This window comes from Indicator indicator, chromosome 4 (genome assembly GCF_027791375.1).
Source record: "Indicator indicator isolate 239-I01 chromosome 4, UM_Iind_1.1, whole genome shotgun sequence".
In the NCBI taxonomy this organism is placed as follows: domain Eukaryota; kingdom Metazoa; phylum Chordata; class Aves; order Piciformes; family Indicatoridae; genus Indicator; species Indicator indicator.
The window spans coordinates 29,469,722-29,497,177 of NC_072013.1; the positions used below are offsets into that span (position 1 = coordinate 29,469,722).

The 27,456-nt window shown below is 36.4% G+C and overlaps 1 protein-coding gene across 1 annotated transcript in view; it reads right to left on the minus strand.

Annotated features, from left to right (window-relative positions):
• Positions 1–452: 452 nt before the first annotated feature.
• The window catches only part of PPM1A (protein phosphatase, Mg2+/Mn2+ dependent 1A), a 29,672-nt gene continuing 2,668 nt past the window's right edge, over positions 453–27,456 (minus strand). The window contains exons 2-6 of the mRNA XM_054380691.1: positions 15,287–16,138; positions 13,441–13,558; positions 8,456–8,564; positions 5,850–5,907; positions 453–3,473 (exon numbers count right to left, since the gene is read on the minus strand). Of these exons, the coding sequence (XP_054236666.1) occupies positions 3,444–3,473; positions 5,850–5,907; positions 8,456–8,564; positions 13,441–13,558; positions 15,287–16,120 (1,149 nt within the window). The 5' untranslated portion in view covers positions 16,121–16,138 and the 3' untranslated portion in view covers positions 453–3,443. The remainder of the gene's footprint in view (positions 3,474–5,849; positions 5,908–8,455; positions 8,565–13,440; positions 13,559–15,286; positions 16,139–27,456) is intronic.

Below are 27,456 nucleotides of genomic sequence, written 5' to 3' on the forward strand. Positions count from 1 at the left end.
CATAAGTACATGTTAAAATGATTATCTTTGGCACCTGCATGCATGATCAGGGGAAGTGCTACCATTACTCAATTGCTATTTAATATTCATCAGGCACCTTGCTGCTATGGCATAACCTAGGATTGCAGCGACTCAGCAGCATTTAACGACACATGAAATTTCTCAGATTCTCACTTCCACTGGAAGATTAAAATGAATGATGGCCACACATCAAGGTCTTTGCAGTGCTGCCTCCTGGCTAGGTAATAGCAAGCCAGCTGAAAGGCCCTGGCTTCATAGCTTGCATGGGACCTGGAAATTTCTGCCCCACCATGGATAGTGAGAACTCTCAATATGACGGCTTTACAAAGACTTCCAAATCCGGGACTTAATGCAATTGCATTTGGTTAATCCAACATTGGTTTCAAAAAACATTTTAGAAGCCTCTGTCTTGAACATTATTTCAATGCTGAATTAGTGAGCATTAGTTGAAACAGTTGTCTATAAAGCAGTACAGGTGTTCTTCCAGAAGGATCAGTGAAAACATTTAATGACTGTAACACAACTCACAGAAACTGAAGCCAGTGAAGCTGCCAAGCGAAGGAGGAAAACAAAGTTGCACAGCATACTAAGCAAAGGAGCTTTACAAGTGTCATTGCCTTTTAAAAACAAGCAAATTGGGACCATCCTATTTTAACATGTATTTAAAAAAATACATATTTTTAACATCACACAATTTTCATTTTTGCTACACAGGAATCTTCTTCCAAGAGGGAAATAAATAGCACACAACACTTCAAATAAAATTTAAAAAAAATTGCTGCCTTGCCCCTGAGGTGCTAATGTTTTTAGCATTGAAAAAAAGAAAGTTTCTGGTGCAAGAAGGAGATGCAAAAAGGTGCAAAAGTGCCTTTTTCTTTTCAGAGCAGTGAAAAGTACAGCTTGCCTCTTTTCTAGGATATTTTACATACTTGTGTGTTCTGTAATCAAAATCTGTATCTAAAATGGCAGTGTATGCATACAAATAGATTCATTGCTCTGACCTCAAAATGCTGAACGTAGGCAGGGGAGAGAAAGGCCTGAAATGGCCTTTCTTCCACTACCCTCAAACCCGGTTACATCGCCTGTAGCGATAGGAGAATTAATTTTTTTCTAACCTTTAGGAGACCCTCCTCAGAAGAGGCTTCAAAGAGATAATTTCTCAACTGAGACAGTTTAAGTGATTATGGTTTGAAGTATGGCTTTTCACACCAGTTTTGCTTCTGATTGTTAGAAGTTTAAAACTCAAAGGTTCCACAGTCCAGTTCAAGGTTTTGCAGTTTCCAAAACTAAACTTGAGTCTCTATGAAAAAAGGACAGAACTTTATCTGCCTAGTCCTAAATTAAGCTTAGCTTTTTGCACTAATACGCCATGTATTATTAAATATGCTTGTTAATTAGGTGCCTGTGAAGCTATAACTTAACATTATTATAGTTTTGCACTCTACAACAAAATTAGACATTTTAAGCATTTATTCATAGGTAGGTAAGGAACTGGTTCTTTAAGCAAAAGTTGCTATAAATTTATAAATACAAATAGTGCTTATGTTTTCTTCATTCATGCTTGAACAGATTACAAACTGAATACAATGAAGTTACGTTTAAGCACCCCACATAGACAAGAGGGATAAAAGAAAAGTTTGCTGGTATATACTATACTTAGTTCCAAGACACTATAAGTTACTTTTTCACTGTTCAGTGTTCCCTAACTCTGCATTAGTTTTAAGGCTATATATACAAATATGTATATTTCAAAGTTAGGGAAAGACAAATATAGCAAAATGCATTGTACTATATTTTCCTATCAAAAAGTAATTATACACCAAGTTCTGATTCTGTTTAACTGCGGTAAATGTTACAATCTACTTGTTTTACTGATTTTTCCTTTTTGGGGAATCTGCCTACTAAATGAGTAAACTACATATTAAATACAATATTCTCAACCAAAAAGACAATACAAGGTGCACAAAACAGCAGTTTTGCAAACACGATTGACTCGAAAACTTAATTTTCCATATGCTCAATGGGAGAAAGCTAAGCTTAAAATTAGTTTATTATCTTATAAAATTTTAAATTAGAATTTTAAACAACGAACAGTTAAATATTGTCAACATGCTATATCTCAAATCACAAGTTTAACCACTAGTCTCTCATTCTAAGTAAGTGGGTCAATTAAAAACACACACCAGAAAATGTTAAAAGATTGTCAGGCTTTGACAAATGTATTTTTATCAAACAGTAGGCAAATTCAAATCAATGCACATCTTCAGTGGGGAGGAAAAACCAAAACCACTGAAAAGCCTGAAAAAACCCACGCTTGTAAAAAATAGGTTAACAGATTAATCCCACATCACCCTCTAGCATATGGCTGTGTCTCGGGCAATAATCAAAATCCTTCCCATTTTAAAAATGGGCTACCAATTAATAAAAATAGTCTTCCACAAGTAAAATATCCTTTACAATGGCACTGACATTTTCAAAGGCAGGAAAAAAGGAATTACACATTTATGGATAAATTTCTTGTTTGTTAAATCAAGCTTTATTGATAAAATGGAATTCAAAGTATTTTACTTGGAACAGCAGCAGACCCAGCCAATCAGGATTGTAAAAAATGCTGCAGACTTCTACTGTATGTAGAAAGCTGCCTGTTCATGCTCAGTGATTAGTAGTTTCAGGTAAGGGTTAATGAAAAGAACAACAAGAGGTGCAAAGAATCAAGGCATTCTAATCCCAAGGTTGGTACGTGTATGAACATGATACTATTAATGCGGCATGACTCCCACTGAAGTCAGAATCAGACCTCCCTCTAACTTGATGCGAGAGCAGGAGCGCATCCAAGGAAACGATACACGTTTGTTGAAGAATGTGCACTACTCATTATTTTTCCATTGCCAAGCAAATTCACACGCTGTAATTTCTGGTAAATTTCCCATGAGTTCAGCTTTCATATAAAACAAAGAAAAATGATCTTTACAGTTTTGTGCACCTCTTGAGCACCTAGCTGGCTAGGCTGCTGCTCCTTGCAAGCCAAAACCACAACATGAATTTAAAGGGATATATACTGTTGCATCACACAAGCCAAACATTTCTTCTAACCTTTATAATGATTTAAAGCAGTTCATAATTAAATATGAGCATTTTGTACAAAGACAATTGCACTTTACAAAAAACAAAAATCATACAACATAAATTGCTGGAGTCTGATTTACAACATGAATTATGGTTTGAAATCACGTTTACAGAAGTCTGTTTTACAAAAAAGATCAGTTCCTGGGCTAGACGTCGTACTGCTGTAGTCACTCTCACCAACATCATGTTCCCTTCTTTAATTAAGGTTCAGGATGGATGTTAAGAAGGGTCACTGAGGTTGGGCTGCACTTTCATTTGAAGGGTGAAACGTGAACTCCACAGCTAGATGAGCAGTTTTACCACATATCATCAGTTGAGGCAGAATCCTTAAAGAAAGAAAGAAAGAAAGAAAGGAACCCTTTAAGGTCTGGAGAGCCCACATTTACAGAGGTTTCTGGAGAATCCAGACTGAAAAGAGTAAAGACTTAAATCATTTTAGGAGTCTGTTTTCTCCCTCCTTTCAAAAACAGCATTTAAGAAATATCTAAAACCTACATATGCTTAATTAATGAAGCATTAGTACCCAACACATTTCAAAATCCAAAGAAATATTTTGTAACAGTCTGATCAATTCCCAAAACAAAATCCCAGGGACATTATTCAAAAGCATTCCCAGAGCAGTTAAAAGAAATACAAAAGAAATACACACTCCCCTTAGAAGAGCAGGATGTGCCTCATGCTGTTTGTTACTATCACCACTACCACCTTTTCTATTTTCAGTCCTCCCTTACAGCTTAGGAAAATACAGTCATCAACTGACAACCCATTATAAATTAGACGAATTTCATCACTTACTATTTAAGGTTATAAAAACGCAGTTTGGACAACTGCAGGAAACCCTAATTTTGGATGGTAATAAAACCTCAAGGACAAAACGCATGTAAGAGAAAAATTTGAAGCAGAGACATAGGGTACTCTAAATTGTAACTGTATGGCCATACTAGATGGCATTAGAACCAGGCAAGCAACACCTGAGTATACCTAAAATTTTGTCCACTTCAGCCCACAGGCAACAGTGGATTTTGTGGAACTACCATGCTGCTGAAAAGTTTAGCTGGTTCTTGCTATCAGGTAAAAAATAAAAATAAAAAATCCTAGTACAAATCAAACATTTAATTCCAGTGGTTTCTGATCCATTTGACTGTGTCATGTCTGTTTCCTTTTCTCTTACTCAGATTCTTCTTCCGTAACTGCTTTATCAGTTAGGCATGCAGGTAAATACCATGACCAAGTAGTGGGACCACAGCTCAGCAGAAGCAACAGCTAAGCAAGTAGTGCAGGCATGAGAACAAACTGCTTCTGTACAGCAATCTTTGGTTGCTTCAGCATTACCTGCTACCTTCCCTTAAGTAACTAAGGCCCACAATGGGCTTTAGCAACATGCATGCTGGTGCTACCACAACTACACTTCCCTATCATTGCCATGACTGCAAGAGGTAGAAATATTACTCTTCTATAAAAGCAGTGCCTTACTGATTCCTTTGAGAGAAAAGGGGCTAATTAAGTCTCTAGCAATGCCACACATGACAGTTCCTTAACACTAAAGTTCTGCACCCTTTATTCAAACTTGCACAGAGAATTCATTACGAACCATAAAGAACAGTTGGCACGGAGGTGTAGTAAAAAAACACAACAAAATCACTAAAATCACCCTTTGCAAAAGTACCACCTCCAGTTTTTGTTTCAAGACCAGAAGTAGCAAAGGAGAGCAATTTTATCAAAGACCAAAATGGCTTAGTTTGTTTCAAGTGCAAGGATGAAAAAGAAAAGCAGTAGTGAGTAAAGATGCAGGAACTGTGTGCCCACGATTCAGTATGCAAATTGCTGTACCCAAGTTGCCAACATCATCACAAGACAAAGAAGTTTGTGTATGATACATTTGTAGAATAGGAACACACTACAGAACATATTTTGAAGGTAAAGCATCCTCTTTCAGCCACTATTTTCGAAATTTAATCCAAAGATATAATGAGCACTACCAAATAAACTAGCACCCAGTTCTAAGGCCAACACACAGTTCTCCCTGTCTGAATGCATTTCATGTGTCACATCTAAGCACATACATAAATAGGTTTTACCTCTCAGTGAAAATTAACTCCTTTATGAAGTACTTTTGGTGACAGAGCATTGTTTCCAGTGATATAACAATTGGGATCACTGTTCATGTTTTAGAGGTTTGGGGTTTTTTTCCCCACTGACAGTGAATTCATGTCACTCTGATCACTGACATACAAGAATCTAAACTGCATGCTTGCTGTAAGAATGCTTACAAGTGCTTACACAGTCCATTTTGAAAGTTAAAATATCCTTAAAGCTTATAGTTGCATATCTGTTTAACTACAAGTATAGCCTTTTTTATTCTTGTATCTGGGGGAAAATATCTCCTATAAGAGGGGGGAAAAAAGAATATAGATGACTCCTTGCAACACTTAGCAGCAAAACATTTGGAAACCCAGGCACGATTCAAATACTGAAAAATTCCAAAGGACAAACTAATCAACCATAGTGGAGTTTTGAGACTATGATCAACAGAAGGCAGCAGAAAGTGAATAGAAAGCATAGTCCAAAGAGTATAACAGGTTCTTAGTGTTGTTTCTTTGGGGAAAGGAGTCTTTTACTGAAAACCAGAAATACGTTTATTTACAAAACAGCTAAAATAATTGGCATAGATGGAAAGATAACACAAAACAAAGGATACTTACAGTGTCATCATTCCTGTAAGGGTTCAGTCTGTTATAAACAGCTTCAATCACACTCCGTCTAGAGAAAAAAGAAAAAAACAACCAACCTACCATGAGATTTTAAGGTTGTGTATTTTTAAAAGTCAAATTCCACAAGTACAACTTCAATTTCAAAAGCAAATTTAAAAGGCTTTTAAATTTACAGAATCAAGTTCACTGCAAGTTAGCACCAAGTGTCATGAAACACTGAACAGCTACCATACCCTTTAAAACATTTAGTTCCAAGAAAAACAAGGCTGAATACCACAAGAGCAGATAACCTGACATTCAGAGGAGGCTGCAATGCTGCTTGGTGTTGCACTGTCTCTTTCCTCTGAAAACAGACAACAGAAAACTTGACGGACAATGGATGTCATGGTCGTTTGTGTGTCTGATGAATGCTAAAGTGATATTTCACCTATTATGGCACAGTAATTTTCTGGATGCACAAAAAAGGCATTCTGAAGTACATTTTTATTTGTATTAGTCTGAAATGTAAAAATTATTTCTGAAGCAATACTCTGACAATAATATGTCAAATACTCTCCTCCAATTTTTCCTCAAAAAAAGGTAAACTGCAACCCCAATTTCTACATACTATATCTTTGACTGAGAAAAATTTTTTTCTGGTAAAAAATATTTAAAAATTCATTCATCTTGCCACTTTCCGACCTTTAAAAAAATGCTTAGCATATCTAAGACAGTTTGCAATTAACTTTGGTGTCTGGGATTCTCAGTTTTTCTCATATTGATAGAAATATTGGTAGGGAATGCATTGATAAAATAGTAATAAATAAACTGCAAACAAAGTGTAAAAAAGCAACATGATTCTTAATTTTTTTTATTTCTTTTTTTTACACAGGGTTAAAAAGGTTTTCTTGAAAATTGACACTCAAAAAAATCTCCAGTGAGGCTGAAGGAAAAGGAAGTCTTTGTCTTACCCAGCATATAAGGAAATAACTTTGGAGGACGAGCAGGAAGGGAAGAGGGGATTAAATAGAGGAATTACAGATTGGCCTTTAAAAGCAATTTTCTTCCAGATCCCCTTCAGCAGAACAAAGTGTAATGAAGTAGCAGGCTTACAACTGCGATGCAAAACAAGCTTCAAAAAACAATCTTAACTGCTCACGAATGCATGCAGAGCAATCACAAAGGAGTGCCTTAGAAGAAAAAGCAGATGACAGACTAGAATCATCCCATAGTACTGAAAAGTCAGGAATGACCATGCAGCACTGTAAACACGGTAGTGAATCTAGTGAATGGTTATAGGGCATGGAAGAGGCAGCTGAACTTAAGGCAATAAAAACAAGCGATTACAAAGGAAGTACATTGCATGTATAAACTGGGAAGTTTCCCTTATCTTTCCAGAAATAGGTATCTTTGACTTCAAATTAAGGCAGGCTTCTTGAAAAGATTATTTTCCTTCTAAATCGGTAAGAGTACTTTTAGTTATGCTAATATCCAATTAAATCCATACTTCTATCAAACCCCGCTCAAGCTAGCATCCCTAAGTCACAAAATCCCAAGGAAGTCTCTTCAATTCCTCAAATCACCACAACCATGATAGCACTGCTAGCAAATGGAGACTGAGAAGAAAAAAATATAAAAAAGAAATGGATTTGTATTCCGTGTTTCATCAGTAACTGACTCATCTGATACTTCAAACTACAGTAACACATCCCAAATGTGCTATTATAGATGCTATCTATATATAGATGCTATTATATATAAAATTGCTATCTCCTCTTTTCCTAGTTAAACAATTTATAAAAGAACAATTTTGTTTTGTATAATTCATCTTTACAGTTCGTTATCATTTACCCAATGACATATCTAGAGTCTTCATGCTTTGGCATAACAATACAAAAAAGTCACACTCCATAGGGCTACCATATGTAAAAAATCCATGTTAAACACAGGACAGGTTCAGGAACAATATTTTCAACCAAAAAGCACAAAGGTTGCCGTGCAAGCAAGCTGATAAGCACGTTGCCTCCTTAAAGGCTCAGTATGTTTGACAAGCCACAGAGCATCAACACTGAACACTGAAGGACAAAGCCAGCCTATATAAAGCTACAAATTTAACTTTCCACTTTTCTCTCTTCATAGACTTCTATCTAGTTTTCAGATTTGTCACAAGCAGAGATACAAAAGCCAACTTAAGTAATAACATTGCTTTAGCTACAGATGAGAAAAAGCTGCCAAGCAAAACATTATATGCATTTAAGTACAGAACTATACATCTAAGTATGCACTGAAGTTAGTACATTATTTTTGCATCTTCATATGCAACCTCCCACCCAGAAAACCCAATTAACCACCCCCCCCAAAAAACCCCACACACTCAGGCCACCCTTAAAAAAGCCTTAGTCCTTCCCAAAACCATACTTTGACATTTAATAATTCATACTTAACTCTGTTCTTGTTCTTCTCAATCACAACAACTGAGTAGTAAAATTGCAGAACAGATCATCACCATTTGCCCTGTACCCCTCTTCCCCCCCCCCGCCCCCCACTTTTAAGAGTGGCCTTACACAGTTCAGTTTCATTTTAGATCAAAACCCATATTTACACTGATATGAACTCACTTGCTTGCCAATTCACCTCCCGGCGGGAGGTTTGGGATGCTCTCAGTTGCTAACGTACGCATCACGTGGACTAAGTCTGGGACTCCTTCACCCTGCTTCTTTATGATCTCTGGGAATCAGAAGTACTTTTTTTGTAAGTGCAGTCCAAATTTAACTTAAAAAGATTGAAACACTCAGTTTTATAAAAAGGCAGCTTAATTTTTGTTAATATACATTATAAAAAGAGATGATAGACCATATTCAACATGGCAATTTGGTTCTGTAAGAAAAAACCTGTAATAGATTTGACAGATATCCTGCTAGCTGTTAACATGCACACTGGCTCTAAAAACAGACAGCTACCTAATAAAAGTGAGAAAAAATTCTTTAATGGATCTCCTGATAAACACTAGATAATAGAAGATGTAATATCTTCCCAATAAAATGCCCTGGGCATGAGGCAGATATTAACATCAGCTTTAGCACTGCAACAGAAGATAAAAGATTATTGCCATCATAAACCACATCATATTTTCAAGAAACAAAAGGTCAGACATAGTAAAAATAACTCTCATGACTGTATGTCTATTAGCAAATACTTGACCTCCCAGCATTCCAGCAACATGCATGTTTTAAGAACTATTACATATAAATTAAAAGCCAGGGACATCACATCTAAGAGACAGTTCCATCCTCAGCTCACTTAGGGAACATGTGAATATTGAGCAGTTATTTAAAGCTGATCCGCTTCAGCTTCCGGTGAAGAGAATCTGTAACTGTAGCCACAGTCATGATTGCTAAGAAATTAATTCCTTAACTTTAGTCTTAGGCCTGGTTTTGGGGTTAGTTTTTTTTTTCCAAGTCATAAATACACAGTTTTATTTGAACTCAAGATTTCAGACCATGCCACTTCTGAAGAGTCGCTCTTTAAACAGGAATTTTAGGAAATTTAAAGAACAAGATGTTTTTAAAATGCATCTCATTGGTTTCTCTGCAAAGATGAGCTCACAGAAATTTTAAGAGATACAAACTATTTAGACCTGGGGCTGTTGATCTTCAAATACTGCAGCACACATACAATAAGATGCACATACATGCATATATATATATATATACACACATACATGCACATATGTAGCCAAACTATTCTTCATGTAATAAAGCATTTACAGCTTGAACAGCAGTTGGAATTCATCAATATCACTTTTGAAAAATGCTCTATCAGACAGTTCTTGCCCTAAACATTACTTCCAGAAGAGCATACACCATGTCTGCATATTGTAATTTGTGAGATAAGGCACACTATAAGCTTTTAAAACCAGCATGTATTCAGTCCTTTTTAGTTTAAAACAAAACAAAAATGAAAAAAACCAAACAACTGTGAATTACTTTTTGTGCATGGAATGGTTTTTCAGGGCTGTATGTGCTTACAAAAAGCATCAGCTCTATTTTGCAGTCAGGCTGTGTAAATTATTTGCAAGGCACAGTGGAAACACTAGTCCTCAACCAGCACCAAACTGCAACACAAAGCTTCAGGCCTTCAAATCCTACATTTTGAATGCGACACCACACGCCATGGACACCTCAAAAACTTGCCATTTCCTCAAAATCTAAAGCCAAAATTCTTATTACCATCTAGTATTTATTAAATAAATAATCTAACACTCTTAAATCTGAATAAGAAGCAAAGATCTCAGATTTGGTTTGCCAAGTTCCTTTATTGTGCAGTTTTGAACATCTAGTATATTCTACATTGTGCTAGTGCTAAAGTTCTGCTGTACAAAAATAAGAAATTTAGAGTTTACCTATACTACACAGTTTCACAACCTGTAACTGCAGTACATGAAACATACAGTCCACTAAATGAATACATTTATATTTTGATAAAACTATAGATACAGACTGAATGAACACTGAAGACACAACAAATGGAGTCGGTCTGCTAGCTGTTTAATTTATTTGAATTATCTTCTTTCAATACATCTTACAACCCTCCCCCAGCCTTTACTTTTAAACCTTCTACACATTTTCATGGCATTGAGTACTGGAAAAAGGTCTTTAACCACCCTAAAATAAAGGATTCAAAACATATCTGCTCATTTGTATTCTGAATAAGAATTCCACAGAAAGTTTAAGAAAAAGCCAGAGCTTTGACTTTGTGAAAATATAAAAAACAAACAGCTAACTTAGAATTATTTATCTCTATATAAATATCGTAAGGATTATCTATTATGGAATGCTTTTGTGTTAAAAAAAAAAAAAAAAAAAGAGAACAGAAAGAAGGTGTAGACAAGTTTCTTTTAGAGCCAACACATCAATTACACATATTGGTGCAAATAATACATTTTGGAACAACTGATTACTTCTACCATGAGGTTCACGTGGTGTTTTAGGAATAACACTAATTTATTGCAAGTAACAGCACAAAGATGCTTCTCCAAACTTGCTGTTGCTTCTGGTTTTATTTGTAGCTACAAATCCAGACCACAGATACATCAAAATTAGTAAAAGGATAGTCCTAGGCAGCATGGTAAGTAGAAAACATCATGGGTTTAAAAATCTGAATTGCCTCTCCGTATTCAAGATTATGATCAGCAGTAAGCCCTATTCCGTCTTAAAATTTCCACTACTTCTTAACAGTATAAATATATATTCTGGGTTGAGAGACTAAAAATACAACCAGAAAAAAATGCACATTAGTAAGCATTAAATTGCATTACTTCTTGGACTGTACCGAGTACTGAAGTATATAAAAATACAAAATACGCATTTTCACCAAATTCCCATTTTAATGAATTTTAACTATGAACTGATATTACAGATTAGTAAAATAATTCTAAAATACTCTTTAGATTTTCTAGTTCCTTCAGATGAAGATTAGACTTAAATTAAGCACTAGCATTCTTAAAAGTATCCTAGGATAACAGCAAGATTATTCACTGTAATGTTGAAAGTTCTAGGATTCTGTGGCAGTCCTGCCTTCCTAGCCAACGCTGCATTATCCACTTACACCAGGAAATAATTTAACTGCACGAAAATTAAGTTAAATGTAACAGTTAGTTAACTCCTATTCTTGAAATTCTGCTTTTAGTTCAGCCTCTCAATCTCTCTCGTAAGATCTAAAAGGCCAAATACTGCACACAGCTGATACAAATCACTGCTGAGTTTAATATTGTTTATTACATATTATTTAAATAGTATCTTTGTGCAATGATAGACAAATATTGAGGACAACTCTACAAGAGCAAAGACCCTTGAGGGGAAGTACAATGTGTTTCCTCAAGTTGCTCACACATCATCCCATTAAAGTGCATTATAACTACATATAGAATCCTTCTGCCCCTATGCAATTATCACACACTGCTCATTGCAGAAATTTTGCATTTGTATCAATGCAAAGCACCAATACCCAAATTCATTGTATGTACCATAATCACAGGCAGTTCCGGTGTTTAGACTCTTCATTTCCAAAAAGTGTCTCTACAGAAATGTCAGCTTTCCTCATTCTAATATCCCTGGGATACAGTGAGGCCAGCTGAAGAGGCAGCCTTAACTTGAACATACTTTCTTATTCTAGGTCATGAGTTTGTCTGAACTCTGACAAAATATCTAAGATACGATGGTAAGACTTGCCCAGATTAGGAGAGTTAGCATGCTGTAAATGAACGTGTGAATTTACAGCATCCTTGTTCTTCACCAGGTCTGTGAGTGGGCATACGTAGTAAGCTCTGCAAATGCCTGGTGCAAAACAGCTCCCTGCTTTGAAATGGAGAAATTCAACTCATGCAGTGCTGCCATGCACTTGGATATTCCTGCTACGCTGTCAGAAAGACCACACTATCGCTCACTGTGCACCAATTTCTCCTATTAGGCAAGTGTCAGATTGACAAACACGTAAATGTTTGTTTGTCTGGACATTTGTTCAGGGGCAGAACAGATATAGATTGCCAAGGCCCTCTGAATGAGGCCTTTGAAAAAAGTGATACTACTTGAACGAGCACCTACGCAGTGCTTTAAAATTGCACATTACTTTGTGTGAACCCTGAATTCCCATGTAGGCAAGTTCTCTCTCAATTTTCTAAAGCTGCAGTGTGTTACCTTTATGCAACTTTAGGGAAAAGTGCACAATATATTCCTCTTACTAATCACTGATACCATAGTGGCAAAGAGCTCCCTGTATGCCATTAAGGATTCTGGGAGTATGTACACATATCATATAGGTCTAGAGCAGTCCACTTAAAAAACAGACTTAACCTATGCAAATAATGCATACAGCATGTCTTATTGTTCCAAAAACAAACTCACATCTGTGGTCATTTAAATACCAAAAGGCACTATAAATCAGATTTAATGAGAAATCTTGTAAATATATTGATTTCAAATACCATCTTTAGTTAGGTGACCCAAAATGCCTTGTAGGAAATACAAATTTAAAGCAAAATTTTGAGGTTTCTGTCATAGGGAGATGAGCTCCCAACTATTGCTCATCATTAATGCTTAAAGATTAGCTTTGACAGATTTCTGATGTACTTTCAAATAAATGAACATGTTAGCAGAGGCCTTAAAGATGACAGTAATCAAGAAGTAACCCTACTGTAACCGGATAAGATGATATTATGGCTAATTTGTAGATAACTATATGGAAAAATGGCACTCCAATGGCCATCTTCACAAGATATTCTATTTTTTTAATTTAACTCTCTGTAACAGGAACTAAGATTTACGGTCAGAAGTTAGCTCTGTCAAGGACTCACAAAGACAACTGAGTACAAATTATTTCTCTGTCATCCTGAGTAATTTTCAGGCACTTTCACAGCAGAATTTTTTCAGGACATATAGCAGGACTCTAGGAGCGCCTTTTTCCAGAGACGTACACTAGATGGCCAATCGCACTTGAAGGTGTAGTAAAAAGCCTGTATGTGTTAAGAGCTTAGTTGTTGTAAGGGGAAGGGGGCCAAGGGGTCTGTTTAGAAACAACGTTACTTATTTTTTTTTAAATGATCCACCTTCTACTCTGCTTTCCAGGTACTTGTCCAACTCTGCCTCTCTTTTCACCGCCTCTGGCGATACCTTTGGTGCATTCGGAAAACAGATCAATATCACACTCATGTTGTCTCGACTTCCCTGGTGGAAAAGAAAAAATTATTTGAGAATGCATACACACTAGGCTAAACACATAAAGAATTTTACATACATAAAAAAAAAAATCTCAAGTCACAAAGTGGTAAAACTGTATTCTAATACCATGGAATAATACTACCATTTATCTTAATTTCCCCCCACCCTCATACAGAGCTCCACAAGTCTGCCCATTCACTCAATACAACTTTTAAGCCACTTTGTTCTTTCCTCTTTTATGGTCTGAAGACTACACTGAGGCTATTACAGACAGCCCATTGTCTTTTAAAAACAAACATTAACTACGGAGTAATGTTACTTACAATGTTGTGTTTTATCTTAAGTACTATCCAATCATTTTGGGAAAAGAGCTGAATAGTAGCTGGGTAAAAAAAAAAAACATTACTGCTCAAAAGCACTAAGCAGGGAGGTGCTGAATTCAGACAGTGCTCCCACCTAAAATCACAGCTATTAGGTTCCCTCCCCCGCTTAATTTTAAAACAAAAAAAAAATTACAAGTGAGAGGATCTGTTAAAAGACCAGATGGAAGGGGCCTAGCCTTCACAAAAGAATTCTTTGAAATGGAAACATTTAGAACTCTAACTAAACTGAACCCTAATTCTTGAATACACTAAAACACACACTCTGCTCATAAAAAGTAGCTGGTTAATTTACTTTCAATACCCGTATGAAGGTACATCCATATGCTTCACTTTCAACACCAATTAAATCCACTGAAGTCATCAAGAACAAGAGAGTGTTTAAAACAAGAGTATATGGATGTATGAGGTGTTCACAGTTGATTACCACAAATAAGTCCATAAGCCACTGTTCCTTCCCTCATATTTGTTTTCAGGATTACCAGACAAAATTTGTTAACAAAAACGTTTTCTCAATCTGCCAGAGTGCTGGAAAGCAATTACATTCTTCGAAAACGAAAAACTATTTTGTTAGCCATGTGGTAAGAGCAGAGATTGTGTCCTGCCTCTCTAATATAAAATAATGGTTTTTTTTACATTATGACTTACAGTTTACCTTTGGAAAACTGTCAAGCTATGAAACCCACTACTTCAACTCTCTGTACCATCCTGTAACTTAATATACACAGTAGAAGTAGACAAAATTACACAGATCAGTTAAACAAAAGTCCCATCTTTTCCTGCTTGAGCTTGTTTCAGAGCTGTATCACACAACACTGAATAAGAAATACAGAAATTAAACCAGAATAAACACAAACTTAGAAAGTCAGATCTTCATGTAGTCAAGAAGAAATATTAAACTGCAAAATACGAAGTCACAGTTCATTCGTTCTGCATTTCTTTTTGGCGTAATTATGACAGTAATGTTACTAATATACACCCAAGAAAGCAGGGGAAGATTAGTAAGGTAAACAATAGTCTCTAGCCTGATTAAGTCTTAAGGTTTTGTAAAGTATGTTGTCAAACAGGAAAGGACATTATTGTCCTTGGCTCGCTCAAATTCCCATCAACTTCCCAGTGATCACAGCATATCTGCATGCGATTTAAACTCTTCATTAACCAAAACCACTTAGAGCCATACTTCTGTTCTATGTTCCTTCCCCCTCTATCACTGTTTCTGTGGGAATTGTGGTAATTACTGTCAATGTTACATAAATGCAAACCATTGGGTACTTATAGACTGGAATCTTAACTTGTTTAAAAACTTATAATAATAGAGGCAACACAGTAAACTTCTTCTCTGAAGTCTGTCTACCTTGTACAAGCAGGTGTCAACTATCTCATTGCAAACTTTCTCAAGGTCATCAGTGACTTCAAGTCTGGATCTTACAAAGTCACACAGCTCTTCATTGCCCATAACATCCCAAATACCATCGCAAGCCAGTATGATGAACTGATCATCTTCTTCTGATCTCTCAATTTCATAAACTTCAGGCTCAGGTGAGACTAGCTGTTCTGTAGGACCTTTCCCATGGACACATTTGTAATCAAAGTCCCCAAGTGCCCTTGAAACAGCAAGAGAGCCATTCACACGCTGAATCATTACAGAGCCACCTGCATTCTGTATACGCTCTTTCTCCAGTGGATTACTTGGTTTGTGATCCTGTGTGAAGAAATGAACCTTCCTGTTTCTACAAAGTAAACCTCTCGAGTCTCCACAGTTGATGAAATATGTATGTTGGGGAGAAATCATGACACCCACAGCTGTTGACCCACTTCTGTCTGCACCATGTTTCTTCTCAGAGATGACTCTCATGTGTTCATCAATTTGCAGAAAACCTGTTCTGATGCCGCTCTTTACACTTTCCACAGACGGTGGCCCATCTGGCCCTTTAAAATCCTGGTTGCTCGTGATATGATCTAATAAATGCTCACAGCAGTACTTGGCAACCTGTGATCCAGCGTGCCCATCATATACAGCAAAAAATGACCATCCATCAAGTCCATTTGGCAAACCAATAACAGCCGTATGTGCATCCTCCATTTCAACTCGCCAACCTTGCATGCTACTCAGACCATAACGAAGCCCATTCCCTTGCCCCTGGGCATTATGCTTCTCCATCTTTGGCTTGTCTAAAAACGCTCCCATGATGACTTTCCTTCAGTTCTAAAAACAAGAACAAAAAAAAGGATTATTAAGAGATTTCTTAAATACATCTTGTTCAAGCATGCTATTGGAAGCTACTGAATAGCTCAAGTAATGTTAAGATGACAAAGACACAGATACAAAGCTGATTTTTCTGTGTCTCTCTCCAGTCATTGCTTTCATCTAATTTAAATAAGGACACTGCTACAAGCCAAACTGCACTTCTCATATCTTTGTAGTATTTTCAGCTGTTTTAGTTGAAGAACTTGTATTCCACTATCATTCATGGTTCTGATAAAAGCCTCTAGTTTAAACACATCTGAAATTAGTTTGAAAGAGGACTCGTTAACTGGAACATATCTGAATAGCTGCATTCCCTGTGATTACTGTGACAATCAAAGAACTCGGTGTTTCCAGGACAGTGGCATTACCTAGATCCCTACCTGCTAGCCAGGAAGTCCTGCTCACTCCCTGCTTTTCCAATAGCGATGAGGAAACACAAAAGCGAACTGATTAGGTTCCTTTTTTGGAGAAGGAAGTTTGGGGGTTTTGTTTGTTTGGTGTTTTTTTTTCTTTCTAACAGACAAACTGATCTGAATGATCAAGATGATGCTAGGAAGAGGCAACACTGGGTAACTAGGAGCAGGACTTGGAAGGAACAGAGCAGCTGTCCCTTTAGGCAGCAGCAAGCCATTAGTTTGGCTCAGCCATCTTTTGAAAGCTCATCCTTAGATTTTCAGTTCAATTACACAGCAAGCTTCTCAGATGTCTGTGCTGCAGATTTACTTAAAACTTAATGTATTCATGCGTCACTGAAAGACAACTGCCCCTGACAAGTCTACAGAAATCTGTTTGGAAATAAAATCACAAATACTGTAAAATTCATGCTTCCTTATTCAAGCCAGACCAATATACTGCACACCCTACCCCTCCCTCCAGCTCCCATCACTGGGAGGTGATGCAGCAAATATTCATGCTTAAGTGTAAAACAATTATATTTATAGGCAGCATAAACTGACTGGTTTATCTTCATGGCTTTCACACCCTAACCATGTAACCCACCCTTCTAATCCACGTCAGTTTATTTGCGCATTCATTATTAAAAACAAAAGAAAAAAAAGTAGTAAAAAAGCCCCAAACAACCCACACACACAAAATAGGTCACACATTTTACATACTTGCAAATTCTGCCCTGGGAAGCATCAAAGATCGTGCAAATCACTGTTATATGAGGCAATGGAACAAGACTATGAGATTTTATGTGTTTAAGACAGTGGACTAAAATTAAGTGTGAGAAGAGACTGAACAGATTTTACCTGAGGCCCCAACTAAGTAGCTGCACTGACAGAAAAGTTAAGTACACTAGAGGGTTGAGAAGGCTTTTCTATTCTATGTAGAATAATTTGATCAGTTTTCTAAGCAATAACATAGCTTTTTGATAATGTTTTTATTGTAATACAGCTCCAGATGTGACACAATACATCCAACAAAGCTTTTCATGTTGTCTCTTCCAGCCACTATTGACCTTTCTAAAATACTTGTACGTGTTAGAATAAACAGTCAAGAAATGTTTATATTTTATCTCACCACAACACTGATTTAAATGTGAGGCACAGGGAGTAGATATACACTCTCTAGGCTCACATGCACTGTTAACAAACACAAAATCCACACATACTTCAGCTGTGTAGAGAGATGTCAGCAGCAGTACACCTCTGCTTCCTCTCACCCTAACCCCTGCTCTTTAGTTCTGTCTCTTCTCAAGTGTACCCAAAATATTGATGCCCACACAAATGGTAACTAGCCAACAAAAAGTGTACACTGGTTTTGTATCCTAAGCACATGCATGAGGTTCACATTACTGCAGTTGCTAGGAAAAAAAATATAACTTACACTTTATCTTCACATGCAACTCCACTGAAGTCAGAGTGATGAAAATAATTATAGAATACTGACATAAAACCAAATGGGGAAATATTTTGTGGAATTATAGACTTTTTATTCATTCCATGATAGCAGTGGAATTTAAACTAATGCCTAACACATTCTTACTGTTGAAGAAATAGATATAGAATGCAGATATTAAATTATTTCCCCTTAATTTAAAGCTCAGAAAGCAGAAAATGCCCAGGCAAATTTTTGTGAAGTCTTTTACATTAATACTGTGTTCAAACCAAAACAGAAAAGCATTAAGAACAGGACACAGTTAAACTGACCACAAGGCACTGTCAAATTTGGAATAAAAAAGATATTTTTCCTTCTAATCTCTCACATTACTAGGTATACAATATCCAGACAGCTGTGCTTAGTAAGCTCTTTGTGTCTCAGTAGTTTCTCATATAAACCACAATTAAAAATACAGACAGATCATGTGCAGCTCTAGCAACTCATACAGAACTGCTAGCACACTTTTAAACTTAAAAAAGCCCACTTTCCATTGAAAACCCCTTCCCAGAAGGTAACTTTAAAGCTGTTGCTAGTCTAAATTAAGCCCCTTAGGTGAGATGCTGACACATCAGGTATGTGAACTGCCCACCACAGATGTGAATACAACCAGACAGAAGGATAATCACAACACAGTCGTGTAGCTTCTACTTAGGAAATTATTTACAGCCCATAGCATAAAGCAGTCACCTTCTGAAAACTGCAGTAACAGCCTGCATTTACCTTCCTTCTAACGCTCTACCTAAAGCATACTTCCATAAGAACACCAGTTTCAACCCATAGGAGAGCAAGCCAGCTTTTCAAAAATCCTCTTTGTGTCTGAAGCAAAAGCATAGTTTATTTGTGGATAGGGTAAACATGCCAAGCCTTCAGTTTTTCCAGGATTTCAATTCTTGTTCAGAAAAATTTGAATCTAATATCAACAGTTCGTGAATTCTTACGAACTAGAGCCTATTTGCTACTTCTCCCCCCACTTCCTTGCATGTGGCTAAAACCTTGGGAATTTAAAGTCTTAGTTATTAAAAAAAGTCTTAGTTTTAAAAGACACACACACACAAAAAGGCTGACATCAATAAAGCTGTGCCTTCTTCCCACTAAAAATATCTTTTAGACCTGTTTTTGAGTCCATATCTACATAAACATCTTTCACACATCAGTGTCTACTTAAATCACTAGTATGTTCTTCATTCTTTCATGAGGTGGTTTGTGCACCTCATTGTGATTAAGTTGAAATGACACCTCTAGCTAAGCATATAACTCTGTACGCAAATCAGATTAACCCATAGCAGCGCAGAAAACCAAGTTACAGCACGACTTTATGTAATAATGCTACAGAGAAAAGTATGACCCAGAACAGTCTGCTTGTGTGCTGTGCAAGAAAGCAACAGATTCTGAACATAGTTTAACTTGGTCCTCTATTTCTTTGGTCATCTTCCTAAACAGGAGCCTTCCACCTATGATCCTTATTCTCTAAATAATTTTACTACCTTTCCCCTTGCCCTTCTTAACCCTGCCACAGATTTCTCCAGTCATGTTGGAAAACTGCAGTCTCATAGCAGGAGACCACATCAGTCCTCTACTCTAGAAGTCTCAACTTTCAGTATGCTTGAACAATGCACAGACATATCAAAGGAGACATTCTTCCCATTCCTATTAAAGCCAAACTAAGAAAATGAACTTTCATCATGAAGTCTAGTAGCAAATGTAAACCACTCACTGATGTTTTTCTTCAAGGACAGTTCTGAACAGTCTGATAGCAGCAGTGTCCTGTAAAAAGATTAGGATTGCAACATTTTCTTCAGACATGGTAACTCTGAAACATCATTTGACACTGCAACTGTCACAATAATTAGTTAAGTAAACCTCAGTTTTAACCCAAGATGATTCTTGGTTCACCATCTCTGTAACAGTGACTTCCATTAGTTTCAAATATGGAGGGAACACATCTAAGCATCTCTGGGGTGTATTTAAACCATGACTTCTGAAATACTAATTTTATGCAGGTCAAACTGAAGGACAGGCTCTACAGCAAGTGACATAAAACTAAAGTTGCAGTTTGCAGACAGAAAAGCAAGGATACTGTACAGGAACTAGGGGGAAAACAAAAAATCAACATAAGCAAAAAGATCTTGGATAAAACATAAGAGTGTTGAAATTTAAAGGACTGCAGCATTAGACAAAACTGAAATAATGAATGGGGCATGCCAAAGAGTCAGTAGCTAAACTCCTGGAAAATAAACACAACTGGAAAACAGAGGGGTAAAGAAAAGCAGAGTAATTAGTATACTGGACCATGGACAACCACAGATACATCACTGGAATGCGTGAAATCTCTTTGCCCCTTCATTTGTCCCTCAAATTGTGCTAACCAGACAGCAAAGCTAGAACACCTTCTGATACACATGAAGATAAATTCTACTGTTTTGCTAGTTACTAATTCATCTGCTTGAAGGTTCAAGTGAAGACAAGTCTTAAATCGTTCACAAAGGACAGTTCATGTAACTCCATACACCCTTGTAAAATACAACAACTTACTTTTCCAAGGAATTCGGACAAGTAGTTGACCATCTTGTTAAGAAAACCATCCCCCACCTGAAACTTTGTACTTTAACAGTATGTAGTTTGATAATCCTTTTTAAACAATGTCCAAGTTGTGTTCCTTCCACTACGATAAGCTGCTTATACGAACCACACTGAAGTCACAGGCACTTGTTTGAACTAAGCTGAGAAATATCCCCCGTATTCCACTTCCCTGGAACAATTCTCCAAGTAACATTATGCCCTGCATGTTGTAACAAGCATCATGGTTGCAACCCTTACTTGAACTACAGAATACAGAGCAAGCCACCAAATTACACAGACTGTTACTGAATAGAAAAAAGGCATTTGATTACTTCAACTTGAGCCTGATCTGTGGAACTTTTCCACTTAAACAGGCTGGAAGTCTAATTGTGCAAATGTGGCAATATTTTCAGAAGTTAGTGCCTACTGAGTGAAAAACTGACAGTATACACTAGGATACCCCAAATCAATTAACACTAACAAACAACATGTCAGAGATCATCCCAAGGATCAGAAGAATGACTAAAATAAAACAGAACACGCAGTCATGGGCTGAATGAAGTAATGAAAAAGCTTTTCGCCAGTGAAACCATTTAAAAGCGATTGGAGGCTATACAACCGAGTTCTGACATGGTTCAGTGGCATCTAACTACCGAAAACTACAGCTGATGTTTCTGAATGTAGACTTTCAGAAACAGCAATATATGGCCAGCTAGATGTAAACTGTCTATGAAAAAGTAAAAGAAATACAGACATAGGTCTAGTTTAATGAAGGACTAACACACAATTTAGCCACCGGAATACTTGCTCTTGGAGATGCAACTGACATCTGTGTTGTGTTTCAGTAAGAGGATTGACAGGAGTAAAAAAGAAACTATCCATACATGTAAGATAGTTTATAACATTAATTTACAAAGGAAGTAAGAAAAGACAGATAGCTGAAACAGTAAAGAAAGTACAGAGAAATTCCAAAACTCTAAGTGTTAGGCAAGAACATCTATGCATGGACACAAATGAGAGACGGCAAAAAAACCCCGAAGGTAAACAAGTTGGTGACTGTGAGTGTACAAGTATGAATTGTTTCAATCTTTCCCCACTTGCCCTTCCTTTCTCTCTGTAACTAATACGCAGCAGTGATTACAATTAGCAACTTTGTTTCACAGCAGAAAGCACTAAATCACTGCATCTCTGCTAGACACCTATGAACTCTGACCTCTTGATGGCTGGTCCACAGGCACTAGGTTGTTTTCGTTTTTAAACATTACTTATACTTTAAATTATTTCTTCTTGCTAGGAGCTGACAGCCTTTCTGAATGTCTCCCCCATACTATAATGGCAAAATATATTGCTTGTTTTCTTGTGAAGGGTTCTTTTTCATGAGTGTATATGGTGGGGTAGGCAGGATTTAGGAGAGAACGGCTAAAGCCTCCCAAAGCCTTCTGGAAGTCTAAGTTAATTTTAAGTTAATATCCTTCCTGCAACAACATCTCACTTTTGGTAAAACACCTTTTTCTGCTCCCATCTATCTTTCCTGCAGACAACTAAATCTGCTGTAAGATTAAACTAGGAGCTGCTGCTCTCAATATAAATACACACTGGCTGAGGTTCAAATTCTCTCCAAAGGAGATATATGTAATCTGATTTTTGAAAAAGACAGCCTCTGGACATTGTGAAAGATAATTCATCTCTCTAACAAATTGTTCCTGCATGAATTTGAAAGACAGTGAGGTAATTTCAAGATTTCTCTATGGAATTGTTTTCATTTTGCTCTATGGTTTGTTACTGAAGAAAATAACTTCTTTCCAGAAACGTTAGAACCACTGCTGTGAATAGAAAAATCACTATACTGATTTTGAGAGGAGATACAACCTGCATCCACAAGTACCTGTCACTCATCAGAATCCAAACATGACTGGCACACTGAGAACACAATTAAAATACTATTTATTGGTCCAGACAGAATTCTTGCTTCTTTCTAAATATTTGTACTACCAATTAGAGGTGGGAAAACATAAGACACAAGAAACCAACAATGTCAATTGTCGAAGTACAAGCAGCCCAATCACTATGAAAACCTGCGTAGACAACCAAAATGGCAATATGAAAACCAATGAGGTAACTGCATAAATTCATGTGCTGCTGTCTGAGTAGTAGGAGAATGAAAAAGCCAAGATCTTTATTTGAAAGCATTAATAAGCAGAAAACATGCCCATGCTGGTTTATAGTTCAACACCTTTCTGGTTATACTTCTTTCTCCAAAGATTTCTTACTTAAAAGTGTTGGAAGACATTCATTTCAGACCCAGAGAGTCGACAATTGCTTTGTTAATGGCACACAAACTCCTGCAAACTCAAGCCAAAATTCAAAGCCTCATTGAAACAAGCACTGTAAAAATTAACTGGAAGATCCAAGGAACTTGCAGTCTATACAGACAGAAGAAGGAAAAAAGACCTTGTTTCATTTTATAAACCTATGAGATGCAGTAAGAGTCAACTTTTTTGAAAGAAGGCAAACAAGTGAGAATGAATTCCAACCAAAATGCTCATGTCAGAAAGAATATACAGCGCAATGCAGCTACTCCAGCACAGCTATGCATAACAATGTAGTTTCACCAGAAACACAAAAAGGGCAAAAAGCAAACAGAAAATGATAACAAAAGAATGGAGATATAGCAAGTCATAAAAAGGCACTGTAACAAAAGGCACTGTAATGTTTTGCAGTATTTCTAATAGCAAGAGTGTTCTGCTATTGTCGTCTACTATCATAACTCAATTATCCCATTCCTAGACACCATGATCCAAACTGGAAATTCTTAAGAGTACAAGCCACTGAAGTCCAAGAACTGGGAACATATTAAATGATTCAAGTAACAGCTAAATATCCCTGTTCCTTAAATTTATTTTTTCATCTCTCATTTACAGCTTGAAGCCTCAGCATCTTCATTCACTGCCAGTATTACCAAACCATACCTGCCATAAAGAAGAAAAAAGTTCAAGATTCAAAGAGGAATATTTCCTTTCCTAGCCCATCTTGACACTACCAAAAAGAACAAATTGTTGGGTAAAAACCTCTAGACCAGAACAGTTTAGACTGACCAGGCCCGTTCAGGTTCTTCAAAAGCCACTGGAGTGGCTACTGACAATTTGTCAGTGTTTGAGTTGAAGTGTTAGAATAAATTAGGAAAAGGATGCTGTGTGTAAAACAGTCCCAATGGTATTATTTACTGACACTCCAAAACCAAAGGGAGGCTTGAATAACAGTAATGTAAAAAACAACAGACCACTAAGTGTATCAATTAGACCATTCCTGAAATAGAGAAAAAAAAAAAAAAGACGACACACACACTGCCTCTTTCATATCCATGGTGAAGTTCAGGAAACTGCCACTTTTTTTTTTTTTTTACAGTTCAAATAATTTGGTATTGTCATCTGCAGTAATGTGTAAGAATTATTACATGATCCCACTGCCCTTTTGTCATACTATTTCACTGATAACTATACCACAAACATCTTAAAATCATGAGTTAATTCAGTCCTATACAGCTTAAAGAAATTTGAACACATGGAATTATCACACTATCACCCCTAACTTTTAGTCCTTGTACTCAAAAAGAATTAAAAATATCATTATTTAAAGCTTTCAAATTTCTGATCTTCCTAATTTCAATACTATCAGCCACCACTTCCAGATTTGTCTTACAAGTACTTTATTTACCAATATATAAGAATAAAATCCAAGTGAAAATAAAGTTTACACAGACAGTGCTCAGAAGAAGAAAAACAAATTATTCAGAGAAAAATCAACCAGTAAGCATGCACTCAAAAATTAGAAGACTGTGTTTCTATTAAGGCCAAAATTTCCTGTTTAGCCAAGTATTCAATACTGTGATAAAATTCAAGTAAGATACATAACCAATATCCCAGACCTTTCATTTTACATGAAAATATTTGTAGGGTTCTAACATCAGCAAAACTATACTGTTTTGATGAGGATATAGGAAAAGCTGTATACAGGAGACTTAAAACCTGAAGACTACACGTGGCAACAAAACAGGAATAAAATAGGAAATGTTTCTGAAGTGTACATCTGTAACCTGGCTTTGCCTGCAAGGAAATGACATCAAAACTGTGCCAGAAGCACTTTAAGACCTGGAAGTCAAAATCCTCAAAGCTTAGGAAAAGCTGAAGATTGTTCATTTGTACACACACAGAGCTTTTATTTACAAAGCTGTTTTGCCCTCACATCCCCAGCATTCCTATCACATTAAATGAACAAGGAGAGATGATGACAAATCTGCTGCAATAAAGCAGATTTTTTTTGTCCTAAAACGACATGCAAATATTAAAAAAAAAAAAAAATCAAGGGGAAAAATCTCTATTCTTTTAGTCTTCATATAAACGAAAACTTTCAGAACAGAAGGCTTTCCTCTGAAGGTCACACTGATTATCAAGTTCACTTCTATCACTATCAGTGATAGATCAGATTTGCCCAAGGGATTTGTCTGTGATAAACAAGGCAGTAAGGTGCTGTCCTGAGCCAAACTTGACTTCACTGCAGCTCTAAATATTCTGGTCACCAAACAAGGGCATTGTTGAATTCACCTGTTCTTCAAAAAAAAATAAATACTGCTAATGCCAGCATTTTCTAAGTGCCAAGGCTTCACTCAGAATGATTCTTTACAGAGAGAAGCAGTAGTAGATTTTTAAAAAGGCTCTGCACTTACTATAATTGCTGGGGGAAACAGACAATTTACTGATAGAAATGCATTCTTTCTGTATGAAATGTTTCCACAGTTTAATACTAACTTGCCCACATTTTTCTGTATTCTACACCTCTTTCCAAATATTGCATTCTACTTAGCAGATAGCTGAAGAATTTCTTAAACTCATCTCCAAACACAAAGAGCTTACGCACAGGTTCTCATGGCTACAGCATTTTAGGGTATTTATTAAGTAAAAAAATACAACCTGATTTTATGCACAAATAGCTGTGACATATGGACAAGAAGAACACAGACCACAATTCCAATTTCAGATCAAAAGTACAGTTGGCAGTTAAAATGAACTATATGCACAGGTACAAAAAAACCTTCAAGTTACATTTAGGACCCAAACATGAAAGTGTATTTCATCTTCTAGTTACAATCCAGCAAGTCATTTAAGCATGAGAGCAACATCATACATCTGAGTAGTCCCACATAATTCAGTTGCACATGGCATATCAGTGTAAGCACATTTAAATGCTTTGCTTTATTTAAACTGCAGCTATTAGAATATAAGTCATGTTACACTTGAGTTTGAGTTTGTAAATTATTATCTTGGAAGACTTCAGAGGCCTTTTTAACCCATTAAATATTCTTACCTGAACTGAGAACTAAGATGTCAGCAATAAAGAAGCTAATGTACTTTTTTCTGCCATGTGTAAACTCTTAACATCTCTCTACATTTCAATATTGAAACCTGATTAGCCAGGGTTTTTTTCTTGGATGCTCTTTTGCTAGTGTACTGCTACAGAGTTTACACTCTAAATATCAGAAGTTCATGGGAACTACCTGTAGATGAAAGAAATTTTTATTCTAAATACCTTTTTATAAGAGCTATTAAAAAAGGCCCTGAGCAACTGTTTACCACCAGGTGAAAACAACAACCAAACAACCCAATAAAAGGTTTATTCAGTTTAATCACAAACAGAAATAAGCAGAATTCACAGACCATTGTCACTTCATATGTGGTTGAACACAGAACAGAGCTTAGCAGAAATAAGAGAAAAGCAGACCCTACAGCAGATAGAAATATTGGAAAGCAGACCTTACAACATTGGTTTAACACCAGTAACAGTCAGCTGGATACTACCCATATCCAGGAACAAAAACCAATTTACTCATTCCGATGAAATCACACTTTCTTTTCTTCTCCTGTCCCAATTACAATTTCCTTGCTCTAAGCATTCTTTCTTGTCTTAAAGTGTAAATTATTTACTCTAGCAATATTAAATCTTAATAAATCCTGAATCGTTCCTTCACAGACAGCAACAGGAGCAACCTAACGAAGTTACAAGGAGATGCTTGGACTAGACGACCTTTAAAGATCCTTTCCAAAACAAAACTATTGCATGATTCTATGAGATAACATCTTTTCTACTGTGACCCACATCACACCATAGCTCGAATACACAAATCCTCCTTAAGATTTTTATGCACTGACTAATGGAATGCACATAAAATGCCATAAAAATCTCAGTTCCCTATATCTCCTAAATATCCTAAGAACACCTGTATTTTTTCCACAGACTACATATTGTTTATGTGGATGTTATCCTTCACAATTTGCCATTCTTTCAATGAAGAGTATTGTAGTTAAGTATGTTTAAATTTTAAAGAAGTTCATCTCTTATCCTAGCATTTTTAACTGAAATTTGGATCATGTGACTAAAACTATAGAGATCAGTAAGACTCCAGCAACAAAGTAGCATCCCAGAAGATCTTAATTTTTGAAAGAACAAATGAGACTTTGGGTTGCATTGCTTAAAAACAGCTATACATGATACAGCAATGTTTCAAAAAAGCATAAAGTGAGGTAGAACTTGATGAGAAGAGCAAAAATTACAATAATAAATATTATCTCAGGTGTAGTCTTGACTTCAAACACTTACTATTCAAGCCTTTAAAATGAGTTGCAGGTTTACAAAGACAATTAATACAATTATTTTTACAGTATTTCCTGTTCCAAAACCTGCTTTTTTAATAGCACAACCTAAGTTATTCCATCACATAACTGCAATGCAGTTCTGTGAGGCAAATTACATTAAAAAATATTTTAACATCAGAACAGACT